Source organism: Leptopilina heterotoma, unplaced genomic scaffold, assembly GCF_015476425.1.
Source record: "Leptopilina heterotoma isolate Lh14 unplaced genomic scaffold, ASM1547642v1 Lhet_365, whole genome shotgun sequence".
NCBI lineage: Eukaryota > Metazoa > Arthropoda > Insecta > Hymenoptera > Figitidae > Leptopilina > Leptopilina heterotoma.
The window spans coordinates 1065037-1077497 of record NW_025111046.1 but is presented as its reverse complement, the minus strand read 5'-3'; the positions used below and the strand labels follow the sequence as shown (position 1 = coordinate 1077497).

Below are 12461 nucleotides of genomic sequence, written 5' to 3'. Positions count from 1 at the left end.
AGGGAAACTCGCATTTCGCAAGTTTTGAGAAATGAGAACTGCGCTTGGCGGGAAAGAGTGGAAATTTTGAAAAAACTGAAATAAATTGATTTCAATTAAAAAAAACAAATTTTATAAATTATAAATAAAAAAGTACAAGTAATTTTTTAAAGTTATAAACTTTTTTTTTATTTCGAAAAATACACATTCTTTCATATATTTTCAATAACGTTGAGAATGTTTATAAAATCTGTATTGTAAAAATATGTATAAAAAAAACTAAAAATACCAATTTTCTTTCTTTCGAAAAGATTTTTTTTCAAATTACATTGTTATCACAAAAATTACTTTCTTAAGAAAAAGAAATTCCTTAGGAAAATTCTATTCCAATATCTTTTGCCTCGAATTCTAAATCACCATTTTCTTTATTTACTATTTGATTATTTATTAATAATTTTTCCCCTTCTTTTTGAATTTTATGACAATTCACCTCGTGTTTATACTGTAAAATTCGTTCTTTAAATACCAAATCACAAAAGTAGCATTTGAAGTAAATTTTTTTCGTCTTCTTTTCTATTATTCTAATTTTCAATTCTTTCGATTTCTTTTGATTATTTAAATTATTATTTAAAATCCGATTCGAATCAATTGTTTCCTTTTGAGAAAGAAAATGAAATTTTTCTTGTAAATCAAATTTGGAATTTGAGACAATAATTGACGATTTTTCATTCACTGTTTCCTGATTAATCGAAGCAGGAATTTTCTTCGAATCGGATTCAGAATGAAAATTGGTTTCTTGGTTTAAATCAAATTCGGGTGTCGAATTAATTTTCGATTTTTCCTTCAGCGCTTCTTGAATATTCGAATCAGTATTTGCAGTCGATTCCATTTGGGAATGGAAATTTATTTTGGAAAACTCCAGTTGGGAAATTGAATTCACATTTACAATCGATGTCTCCATTTCCTGCTTTCTTGGATCTTGAAAATTTTCTTGAATATTCGATGCAATATTTTTGTTTCTGTCCAGTTGAGAAGATAATTTTACTTTGGGAAATTCCACTTCGATGGCGGAATTAATTGTTAATACTTCCATTTCTCCACTTGGCTCTTCTTGGATGTTCAAATCAATATTTTCGTTTGATTCTACTTGAGGATAAAAATTCCCTTTGGAAAAATCAACTTCGGAAATTGAATTAACATTTATAATCGATGTTTCCATTTGTTCCTTTCTTGGTTCTTGAAGTCCTTCTTGAATATTCGAATCATTTTCAATTGATTTTATTTCGGAAGAAAAATTCCCTTTGGAAAAATCCACTTCCATTTTTTCCTTTGACTCTTCTTGAATATTCGAATCAACATTTTCTTTCGGTTCCATTTGAGAAGAAAATTTTTCTTCGGAAAACTCCATTTCGTCCTCATAATCTGCACTTATTTTTGTTGTTTCCATTTTCTCCTTCGGCTCTTCTTGAATATTCGAATCAATATTTTCATTTGATTCCATTTGAGGATAAAAATTTCCTTTGGAAAACTCCAGCTCGGAAATTGAATTAACATTTATAATCGATGTTTCCATTTGTTCCTTTCTTGGTACTCGAAGTCCTTCTTGAATATTCGAATCATTTTCAATTGATTTTATTTCAGAAGAAAAATTCCCTTTGGAAAACTCCATTTCGGAAATTGAATTAACATTTATTATTGCTGCTTCCATTGTTTCCTTTGGCTCTTCTTGAATGTTCGAATCAACATTTTCTTTTGATTCCACTCGAGGATAAAAATTCCCTTTGGAAAACTCGACTTCGGAAATTGAATTAACATTTATTATCGATGTTTCCATTGTCTTCTTTTGCGTCTCCTGAATATTCGAATCAACATTCTCATTCGATTCCCTTTCAGAATAATAATTCACTTTGAAAAAATCAAAATTCATTTTTGTTTCCATTTTCTCCTTCGGCGTCTCTAAAATATTTGAAGTAACACTTTTATTTGCACCATTTTCAAAATTGTTGTTCATCGTTTCACGTAAATCCCCTTCAAAATTCCAATTTGACGTTCCTAAGTTCTTTTGCTGCCTCTTTTGAATATTTGATTCATTTTCCGAAATAAAATTCAATCCTCGTTTCAAATTAAATTCGGAATTCCAACTAATTCTCAATTTTTTCCTCGGCATCGAAGAATATTCTTCTTGAACTCCCGAATCAATATTTTTATCCAATGTCATTGAAGTTGAAAAATTGAAATTCGTCTCCTCCAAATTCTCATCGACACCACTTTTCTGAAACGAATAATTTGAATAATTAGCAATCGATTGTCTACAATTTTCCAGCATTTCATTTTGGTGAGCAAAAATTAAATGTTCGGAGAGATTTTTCTTTCTTGAAAAACCTTTATTACAATGGAAGCATTGATAAAGTTTTATTCCCGTATGGTAGAACATATGATTTTTCAAATCATAACTACAACTGAAAGTTCTGTCGCAAAATTGACATTCGTACGGTCTTTTTACCATGTGTATTCTTTTGTGAAACTTGACGTAGTCCAATCTACGAAATGATTTCGAGCAAATGTCACAAGAGAAGGGTTTTTCGTTGTTATGAATTGTCAAATGTGAGAGAAGAGAGGACTTTGTTGTTAGTCTCTGAAGGCAAATGTGACACTCGAAAGGTTTAACGCCCAAATGTCCGAGCAAATGGGAGTTTAAAATTTTTTCTGTACTCACATTTACATCACAAATATAACACTTATAGCGGGTGTCATCAATTTTCATTCTAAGATTGCTATCACGAAAATAGTTGTCATTCGCATGGAAAGCCATGTGAATTTTCAAAATTGAAGGTTCGACAAATTTTTTTCCGCACTTGTCACAATTGTACATTTTCTCGTCTAAATGCTTTAGAACGTGAGTTTCTAGTGATTGTTTTTCGTTAAATTCCATTAAACACATGTCACAAGTGTAGAGGGAATTTTTCATTTCGTCAGTAACTTCATTATCACTGAGAGAGTTGCGGGAATTTTCGAGACGTCCTCGATTTTCTTGCGAAATTAAATTTGGATTTCTTCGGGACTTTTTTCTAATTTTTGGTTCTTCTCTTTCTCCTTTTTCCTTTCCTTCTTCTTCTTCTTCATTTTCACTAGTAGATAGTTGGGAATATTTTGGTCGACTCTTTCGATCTCGCAACGAGTATGGAATGGAATTTAGTTTTCTAATTTCCTCTAATTCGTTGTCTTCGTTTTCAATTAGATCTTGTAAAGGATCCTTAAAAATATTTCGCCAATTTCGTGATTGAGAAGTGTTCGTAAATGTTTCTTCTTCTTCTTCGTCTTCTTCATTTTCTGCTTCTTCGTTTTCACTAAAAGAGAGTGGGGAATTTTTTAAACGACTTCGTAGCGAGTTTAGAATATTTTTAACTCGTGAACTTTTTTTGAATTTTATTTCATTCACTTCATTTTCAATCAGGGATTGTAAAGGGTCTTTAAATTTAATTCTTCGACTTTCTGGTGAAGTGGCAAATTCTTTTTCACCCTGTTTTCTAGTTTCTATTTCGTCGTTCTCTTCATTTTCAATAAGAGATTCTAGAGGATCTTTAAAATTATTCCATCGACTTTGTGGTGAATTGGAATATTTGTCTTCGCGCTGTTTTCTAATTTCCGTTTCCTCATTATTTTCATTTTCGATCAGAGATTGCAGAGGATCTTTAAAAATATTTCGTCGATTTCGTGGGGAATTGGAAAAATTCGCCTTTGTAAACGTTTCTTCCTTTTCTTCTTCATCAGCATCATTATCATTTTCACTAAGAGAGGGAAACGGATCTCTAAGTAGACTTTGTGGCGAATTTGAAATAGTTATCTCTCCTGGACTTTTCCTCTTTTTTTCTTCATTATCCTCTTTTTCCATCAACGATTCTAGAGGATCTATGATATTTTTTCGACTTCGTGGAGAGTTGGAAATATTTTTCTCCCGTTGCTGTTTTCTAATTTCTATTTTTTCATTACTCTCATTTTCAATTAACGATTGTAAAGGATCTGCAGAATTGTTTCTCCAATTTTGTGATGAATTGGGGGAATTGTTTGTATTTTCGACTTTATCATTTTCCTTCTGTGATTGTAAATGATTGTACAAAATACTTATTTGATTTTGCGGCGACGTCGGAAAACTTTCCTCACTTGAATTCTGAATGATTTCTATTTCCTCAATATCGCCGTTTTCGTATAATAAAGGATCATTCCAAATATTTCTCCAATATTGCAAAGATTCGGGGACAATTTCCTCTTCTTGACTAGTTTGAATTTCGTTTTGTTCTCTTAGAACTTCAGTTTTACTGGGAGATACGGAATCAGTTGAATCATATCTTTTGTTTTGAATTTGAGAGGATTCGGAAAAATCTTCATCTGAACTTCCTTCAATATCTATTTCTACATCTTCTTCCTCTTTTTCTCCTTCTTCTTCTTCTTCTTCTCCTTCTTCTTCTTCTTTGTTTGTTTTTTCATTTTCTTTTTCCTCTTCATCATGAGACGCATTTCGTTGAAATTGCGTAGATTCGAAAAATTCTTCATCGCTGTCAAAATTTGAAGAACTTTCTAAGACGTCAATTTCATCATTTTCATCTTCTTCTTCTTCTTCTTGTTCTTCCTCTTCTTCTTCATTTTTGTCAAAATAATGTTCTCTATCTTCTGTGTCTATGTGATCTTGTAATTCTCGATTGGATTTAAAATTTCTTCGACATTGCTTACACCAATAGAGTTTTTCAATTTCTACCGTAGGAATTTTTAAAAATTCGAATTTCTCGTTCCAATTTTCCACTTGGATCGCATTATTTACTTTATGTACTTCTCGCAATTTTTCGAGACAAACTATCGGAAATTTAAAAGAATTTTCGTAAATTTTGTTCAAACGGGAAGATTTTAAATTTTCCCCTTCAAATCCTTTTGGTAATTTTTCAATGATCACTACGGGAACTTTGAAACTTTCTTCCAAAACTCTGTCCGGCAGTTTTTCACTATTCACTCCGGAAAACTCCAAACATTCCTCTTCATAATTTTGGAGCTAAAAAACAAAAACAAACATTAGAAATTGCTTTTTTTAATAAAACAATATAATTAAATTCTAAAATCGAAAAATAATTTATTTTTAAAATCGAATAATAATTCATAAATAAAATTGAAATAATATATTTGTAAAATCTAATAATTAATTTCTAAAATCGAATAATAAGTTCTCTTCATCATTTTGGAGCTAAAAAATAAAAGCCAACATTAGACATTCCTTTTTAATAAAACAATATGATTAATTTCTAAAATCGAATAATAAATCATTAATAAAATGGAATAATAATTTACTTACAAAAACGAATAATGATAATTAATGAACAAAAAGAAGACAGAATTTTTATTTTCAAATTTTTTTCCACTTGAAAGAAAAATTAATGAATTTCCTTCTTTGAAAAACAAAGGCGCTCGTATTCGTAAATATTGCGCAATAACAAAAATAAAAAAACTGAACAAGTAGCTAATTAACATAGTAAAACGTTTATCAACTGTAATTTAAAAAATTTGAAAATAACATTCAAGTATAAATTCTATCTTATTGTTGTTGTTGTTGTGTAAACAAAGAAATTTGTAAAATTCAAAAACTAACCTGCTTTGATTTCGGAACATTATTTACGTCCCTTAAAATCACTTGGCAGCTTCTAAGCATTTTTCATCACTTCACTGTTTTTTCATAATTAAAACAATATTCACAAATCCATAATTTCTCAACTAGTACCATTCAAGTTAAATAATAAAATGTTAAAACAACAAAATTTTAAAAGCCACGTGCTCTCATAAATTACATTTTGTATACACAACGAAAACTAAATTGCAGAGAACTTCTAATCAAACTGATGGTAAAGAAGAAAAAATTTTTCAAAAAATTTAATTTTGCGTATAATTTGAAAAACTTGTAAAATTTAATCTAAAATTTTTTTAGTTCTTACAATGATAATTAAATTGTTTACATATTTTTACTGTTGTTAAATTTGACTATTTACACGATAAATTTCTCCCAGTTTAAAAATTTTAAAACTTAATTAATTTTTCCTTATATTTTCATTAATAGAAAAATAAACATATTTTTAATATTTCCATTTTAGGGAAATTTTAGTTTAATTTTATTTTTTTGCAAATATAGCAAAAAAAAAAAAAAATGGGAAAGCTACGAAATAGAATATTTCCAAATGACTTAGATGATGGTGCCTTTGAGGGACAATTTATGCGAGGATTTCATAATAAATTACGAGAAAGAATTATGTATTCATTTCTTCAAGTTTGGCAGTCAAACTTTCGATTTTGTGATCAGAGGATTAAAAGTTCACGCACATAAATTGCTAAAAAGTTATGTATAAATTTTTGACACCATTCACGTAAGTAGAAATGTTTATTTTTCAAATATATGAAATTTTTTTCAAACTTGAATTTTGTTTGAGTTTAATTTTTGCAGTAAAGGTAATAATATAAATTTAATATTTTTTTAATGCGATTTTATATAATTTCAGAAAATCAGAATGATTTTTTATCTCATATTTCTTCAGATTTTTCAAATTTTGTTGAACACTTGCTTTACCTTAACCTCCGACTTTGTTTTTCCAAATCAACTTTATGGTAAATATATTATTATATCCTAATAATAATAATTATAAATATTATTAATTTGATATTAATTATTTATTATAAAAAAACTAAATTACGAATTTAGCAAAAAAAAAATTGAACTTTTAGTTTCAATTATTTTAGCATATATAATAATTCTATCCACGAATTCAGAACGTTCAAATTATTATTTTTGCTAATATTAACATTTTTGAAAATTACTGACTATTGTAAAAAATTTTTTAAAAGTTCAAAACGTTGAAATGAATGAAATTTATTTATTTCCTCTTGAAATTAAATTTTTATTACAATTATTTTTCGTCTTACTTTTAAGAAAATTAATTTATAAAGTTTCTAAATTTAAACTTTAAGTCTTTAATTTTTATCGAAATTAGTAATTTATGAAAATATTATTAATAAAAACTATTTCGTCAATACGTTCAAAAATTAAACTGAATCATTAAAAAGAAAAGACAAAATTAAACATTTAGAATTAATAATTTAAATAATATATGTTTTTTAATTCGAGGAGCAATATTTTTGCAATAAGTTCTATTTTGAAGGAGAAATAAATAAATTTCATTCATTTCGTTTATCGGATCGTTCAGAACTTTATATAGGGACATTAATAATAATTATATAATTTTGAGAGAAAAATGATTTTTCTTCCCGAGATGGCAGTGAATGTTTGCTTAATGCAAATAATGAGAATGGAACATGCAAAGAATTTCTAAAATGCCAGCAAATATTAAATGAAATAGAGAATGGTTTGAGAAGTTCTAATTTTCAAGATCATTGTAGCCTTTATGGTTCGAAGGAACTTGTTTGTTGCCCATTACAACAGGTCTCTACCTACGTTGAATTTGGCCTTCGACCTAGTGACGTAGGCAAGTATTAAAGAAAAGTATTTTAGAAAAAGCTAATATGTAATAGATCTATGCAGATGAAGACCTCGTCTATTAGACAGAGAGGTCACTTTTCTGTCAATGAGAATGAAATTCATAACGTGAATCGGGATTCCCCTATAATAAGTATATAGTACTTTCAGAAATAAGCGCAAGTTTATTTCTAACTGTCGTTTAATTTTAACAAAATAATTTTGAATTTCAATTTTTAAATACAATTTTAAATTTCAATCTTTAATTTCAATTTTAAATTCCAATTTTTAATTCCAATTTTAAATTCCTATTTTGAATTCCAATTTTGAATCATAATTTTTAATTTTAATTTTCAATTCGAATTTTGAAACCTAATTTTCAATTTTAATTTTCAATTCTAATTTTTAATCTACTTAATTAACAATTTCATATGTCAATTTAAAAATTCTCTAATGATTTTCAACAAATCTTTTGTATAAAGATTTTGATACGATAATTATGATAATAGTTTGCAACATCGTCAATTAGATATAAAAGATAATGAAAGTTTTTTTAAACAACTCTTCAAATTTTATTCTTGATGATTAATTTTAAGGATTTCAAATGTATTTTAAGTACTTCAATTTTTTCAACCAATTAATATTTCAATGGATTAATTACTCTAAAAATTAATTCTCTTCTCAATTAATCATCAATCGAATATTTTACTCGTATAATTTTCAACCAATTAATATTTTAATCAATTAAATTTTTCTCAATTAATTTTCAGTCAATTAAAATTTTATCGTTTAAATTTCAATCAACTGATATTAATTTCAATTAACTTTCAATCAATTAATATTCTAATTAATTAATATTTTAACTAATTAATTTCAAATCAACTAATACTCTAATGAATTAATATTTTGATCAATTAATTTCAATCAATTTATTAAAATAAATGTTTTATATTAATTTGTTACTAAAATAAAAAAAAATGTTTGTTATTTAGCGAAAAACAGTGGAATAATCATCCAAGAAAAAATAATCGAAAATTTGGACAGTGAAGTGGCAAGAGAGGGTGAATTTCCTTTCATTGCTTCACTTGGATATCGCATCAACAATGATACATCAAATAAAATAGACTATAAATGCGGTGGTTCTTTAATTAACACACTTTTTGTTCTGACCGCCGCACATTGCATGATAAATGTAAACAACGATCTTCCAATAGAGGTAAGAAGAATTTTGAAAATCGAAAAAAGAATAAAATTCAAAGAAGAAGCAATTATTTTTCGAGAAGAATCAATTTCGATTAAAATTGTTAAAATGATCGTGGTTGAAGTTCACAACATTTATAATTAACGATTAAGAGAAAAAAAAACCATTTTTTAATCAGAAGACAATAACTTTTTTTTATTACAATTTTTTGTCTCTTATAAGTTCTTTTTCTCTTTTCTTGATCAACAAATCAAAAAATAGAAATAGAAATGAAAAGAGAAATGATCAAGAAGTATAAAGAATTTTTGAGACAAAAAATTGAATAGAAAAATACTTTTTCTTCCAAATCGTTAATTATAAACATATTGTGAACTTCATCAACGTTAAAATAGACAATTTAAAAATCTAATGAGATAAAAATTGACAAGAATTTTTTTTGTAGGTGAGACTAGGTTTTGTGAACGAAAATATTTCTACCAACGGCGTACAACGAATTCCAATAGTGAAATACTATTCTCATCCAAATTATAATCCATTCGAGCATTATTATGACATTGGTCTAGTGAAATTAGGAAAACCTGCCGAAATAACAGCAACTGTTCGACCAATTTTTCTCTACGTCAAACCAATTGCCAGTGAATTTACAGAAAAGAATAATTTATTTACAGCCGGATTTAATGTAAATAAAGCTGGTTTCGAATATCCTGAAAAAATCTTGAGATTCTTTAATTTGAAGTAAGTAATTAAGATTCTCTAAGTCCGATTATATTCAAAGAAAAATAAGTAACGAAGCTCAGGAGAGTTAAGAGTAAAAAATTTGAAAAAACCTCTGAAGAACGTAAGAAATGAAATTTTTCTCATTGCATTTTATCTTTTTAAAAAAATTGAGTTCATTGAATTTTATAAAAATTTTATACTAAATTCCCGATTGATTCGAGAATTTCCCGCTTAGTAGAATCTTTTCCACCGATAACTGTATCTAATCTGAGGAGAATTTTATTTCGCCAAATAAAGTTTCCGAACGATGTAATTTCTCAGTAACTTTAACAAGAAGAAAAGCAGTTATGTACTTAATTTTCCCCACAATCACCAAAATTCCAGAAAGACTTTTGAAATGTTTTCCAAACACTATGAAATTTACAAGAAAAAAATTTATAAACAAGTTAAAAATAGTACCTTTTAAAAATAATTTTCGAAATTTTTTCCCAACGTTTAGAAGAAAAATACAATTTTTCCTCTATGAGGAAGCAACTGGCAAAATTTTCAAAAAACATTTTTATCTGTACGAATTCAAATAAATAATTTTATATTCCACAAAAAATATTTTTAAATTTTCATTTTTTCAGTTTTGTAAATTAAAAAATTTTATATTTTGAAGAATAAACATCAATTTTTGAATAATTACAGATTTAAAATTTAAAGAATTCACTCATTAAGTACATAAATATTCTTGTTTTTTATTATTCAAAAATTTTAATAAAATTTGTCGCAGATTTCATTATTCTCATAAATAATAAAATTATTTAGAGCAATTTTATTATTTTCGAAACAATTATAATAAATTTTCTCGAAAAAATGCAATTAATTTTAAAAATATTAATTAAATTCGATTATTTTCAAGAATTTTAATACAAATTCAATTATTTTCAACAATTTTGATGAAATTCTTTTAAAAAAATCATTATTTTCAAAATTTTTAATAAAATTCCTTCAAAAAATTCAATTATTCTCAAAAATTCAGATAAAATTCTTTAAAACAATTCAATTATTTTTATGAATTGGAAAATCCTCAGCAAAAATTCAATTATTTTCATAAATAAAAAAATACTTCGCAAGATTAAAATATTTTCATAAATAATAAAATTCTTCAAAGGAATTTAATTATTTTCAATACAATTTTAATAAAATTTCTCCAAAGAATACAATTATTTTTAAAAATATTATTTAAATTCGATTATTTTTAAAATTTTTAATAAAAATTCAATTATTTTTATAAATTGTAAAATTCTTGGCAAGAATTCAATTATTTTTGTAAATAATAAAATTCTTTTGAAAAATTCAATTCAATTTAATTTAATTTCAATTTAATTATTTCTGAAAATAATTAAATTCATGAATAGAATTTTATTAAAACTTTTTTAAATAATTGAATTCCTGAGAAAAAATTTATTATTTCTACAAATAATTGAATTTTTGCAAAAGTTTAAAAAATAACTGAATTTTTTAGAAGAATTTTATTAAAATTGTATTTAAAATAATTCAATTCCTATGAATAATTTACTTTTTTTTTATATTATTGAATTCTTTCGAAGAATTTTAAAAAAAAATTTAATTTTACCTGGAATTCAATTATTAAAATTGTATTGAAAATAAGTGAAATTCTGATAAGAATTTTATTATTTATAATAAAAATAATTTAATTTTTTACGAATATTTTTATTATATTTATAAATTGACTTTTTGCCAATAATTTTAATACAATTATTAAAAATAATTGAATTATTAATAAAATTTAATAACTTTCAAAATTTTCAGTAAAAATTATTTTAAAAAAACTCCACTATTTTCAAGAATATTGAAAGAAATTTTTAAAAACAATTCAATTATTTTAAAGAATTTTAATAAAAATCTTGCTAAGAATGAAATTAATTTCAATACAATTTTAATTATATTTTTTCAAAAGAATTCAATTATTGAAAAAAATGTTAATAAAGTTCTTGAGAAGAATTCAATTATGTACTTTCAAATTTAAAAAAAAATACTTTACAAGAATAAAGTTGAAATGTTAAATTGTACAATAAAATATTTACTATTTTATATGTACAGAAAAATATTTCCAATTTTTTTTAATTTACTCGAAATCTGTTGAATTGTACAAAATAAAATATTTTTTATTTTATATGCACAAAAAATATTTTTAAATTTTCAATTAAAAATTAAATTTGAACCATATTGTGTAAAATTAAAAGATAAAATTTTTACCTGAATTAGAGAATGAAGAGTGAAAAATAAAATTCTTTTTGCAGACTCGTTGATAAATCTCGTTGTTCACAATTATTTAGAGGAATATCAGATCTTCCGTTTGGTCTCGACGAAAGTATGAAGTGTGGTAAAGATGTGAATGATAAGAGATTATTCGACGTATGTCAAGGTGACAGTGGTGGTCCCTTATTTTTAAAAAAGGAAAATACCTTCTCCCTCGCTGGTGTCATTGCATTTGGTATCGGATGCACTGGTCATGCCCCAACAGTGTACATTTCAATTTATCACTATTTAGATTGGATAGAGACTCAGGTTCGGAGTTCATAGATGAGAATAAATTATAAATCTGCGAAAAATGAAAAATTAATTAGGAAATTATAAACGAAAAAATTGTAAGTATTTTCGAATATTTCTAATTGAGAATTAGAAATATTTCTAAATATCTTTTCTTTACAATTTTCTACATCGATTTAAAATGTATAAATTTTTATATTGTTAATAAAATCTTTTTCTCACAAAAATCAGTAATAATTTATTTTTTGGTAAAAAAAAAATTGCATATCTTCTCACGCTCTTTTGTGTTTTCTATTTTAATTTTAACCTGAATATAGTTTTTTTTCGTAAATTAATACTTTTTTTCTTAAAATAAAAAGAAAAAAACTGTTTCCTGTTATACTAAAAACTATATATGCAATTTACGTATATTAATACTTAGTATATATATACATATAATGAAATATATAGTTTCATTATAAATACTTGCACGATGGCTGGTTTTAAACGATGTGTGAGTTTTGA

General features: G+C 25.4%; 2 protein-coding genes across 2 annotated transcripts; one reads left to right on the top strand and one right to left on the bottom strand.

The window, feature by feature from the left end:
- Positions 1 to 303: 303 nt before the first annotated feature.
- On the bottom strand, positions 304 to 5822 carry LOC122505722. The gene is made up of 2 exons (XM_043617519.1): positions 5612 to 5822; positions 304 to 5020 (listed from the first exon to the last, which is right to left on the bottom strand). The coding sequence occupies exons 1-2, from the start codon at positions 5669 to 5671 to the stop codon at positions 350 to 352; spliced, it is 4731 nt and encodes a 1576-aa protein (XP_043473454.1). The 5' UTR covers positions 5672 to 5822; the 3' UTR covers positions 304 to 349.
- A 373-nt stretch (positions 5823 to 6195) lies between these two features.
- Positions 6196 to 12049, top strand: LOC122505726 (serine protease Hayan-like). Its single transcript, XM_043617528.1, has 6 exons — positions 6196 to 6377; positions 6510 to 6615; positions 7278 to 7490; positions 8473 to 8696; positions 9124 to 9416; positions 11708 to 12049. Exons 2-6 carry the CDS (start codon positions 6519 to 6521, stop codon positions 11988 to 11990), a joined length of 1110 nt encoding a protein of 369 aa, XP_043473463.1. The 5' UTR covers positions 6196 to 6377; positions 6510 to 6518; the 3' UTR covers positions 11991 to 12049.
- The last annotated feature ends 412 nt before the right edge of the window (positions 12050 to 12461 follow it).

What these genes read in the sequence shown, in the direction of transcription:
- LOC122505722 (XM_043617519.1), bottom strand. Translation starts at nt 5,671, where the DNA reads ATGCTTAGAAGCTGCCAAGTGATTTTAAGGGACGTAAATAATGTTCCG. An exon ending in ATGTTCCGAAATCAAAGCAG is followed by an intron (nt 5,021 to 5,611) that starts GTTAGTTTTTGA and finishes TTTGTTTTTTAG; the next exon opens with CTCCAAAATTATGAAGAGGA.
- LOC122505726 (XM_043617528.1), top strand. Translation starts at nt 6,519, where the DNA reads ATGATTTTTTATCTCATATTTCTTCAGATTTTTCAAATTTTGTTGAAC. An exon ending in CCTTCGACCTAGTGACGTAG is followed by an intron (nt 7,491 to 8,472) that starts GCAAGTATTAAA and finishes TTTGTTATTTAG; the next exon opens with CGAAAAACAGTGGAATAATC. An exon ending in ACAACGATCTTCCAATAGAG is followed by an intron (nt 8,697 to 9,123) that starts GTAAGAAGAATT and finishes TTTTTTTTGTAG; the next exon opens with GTGAGACTAGGTTTTGTGAA.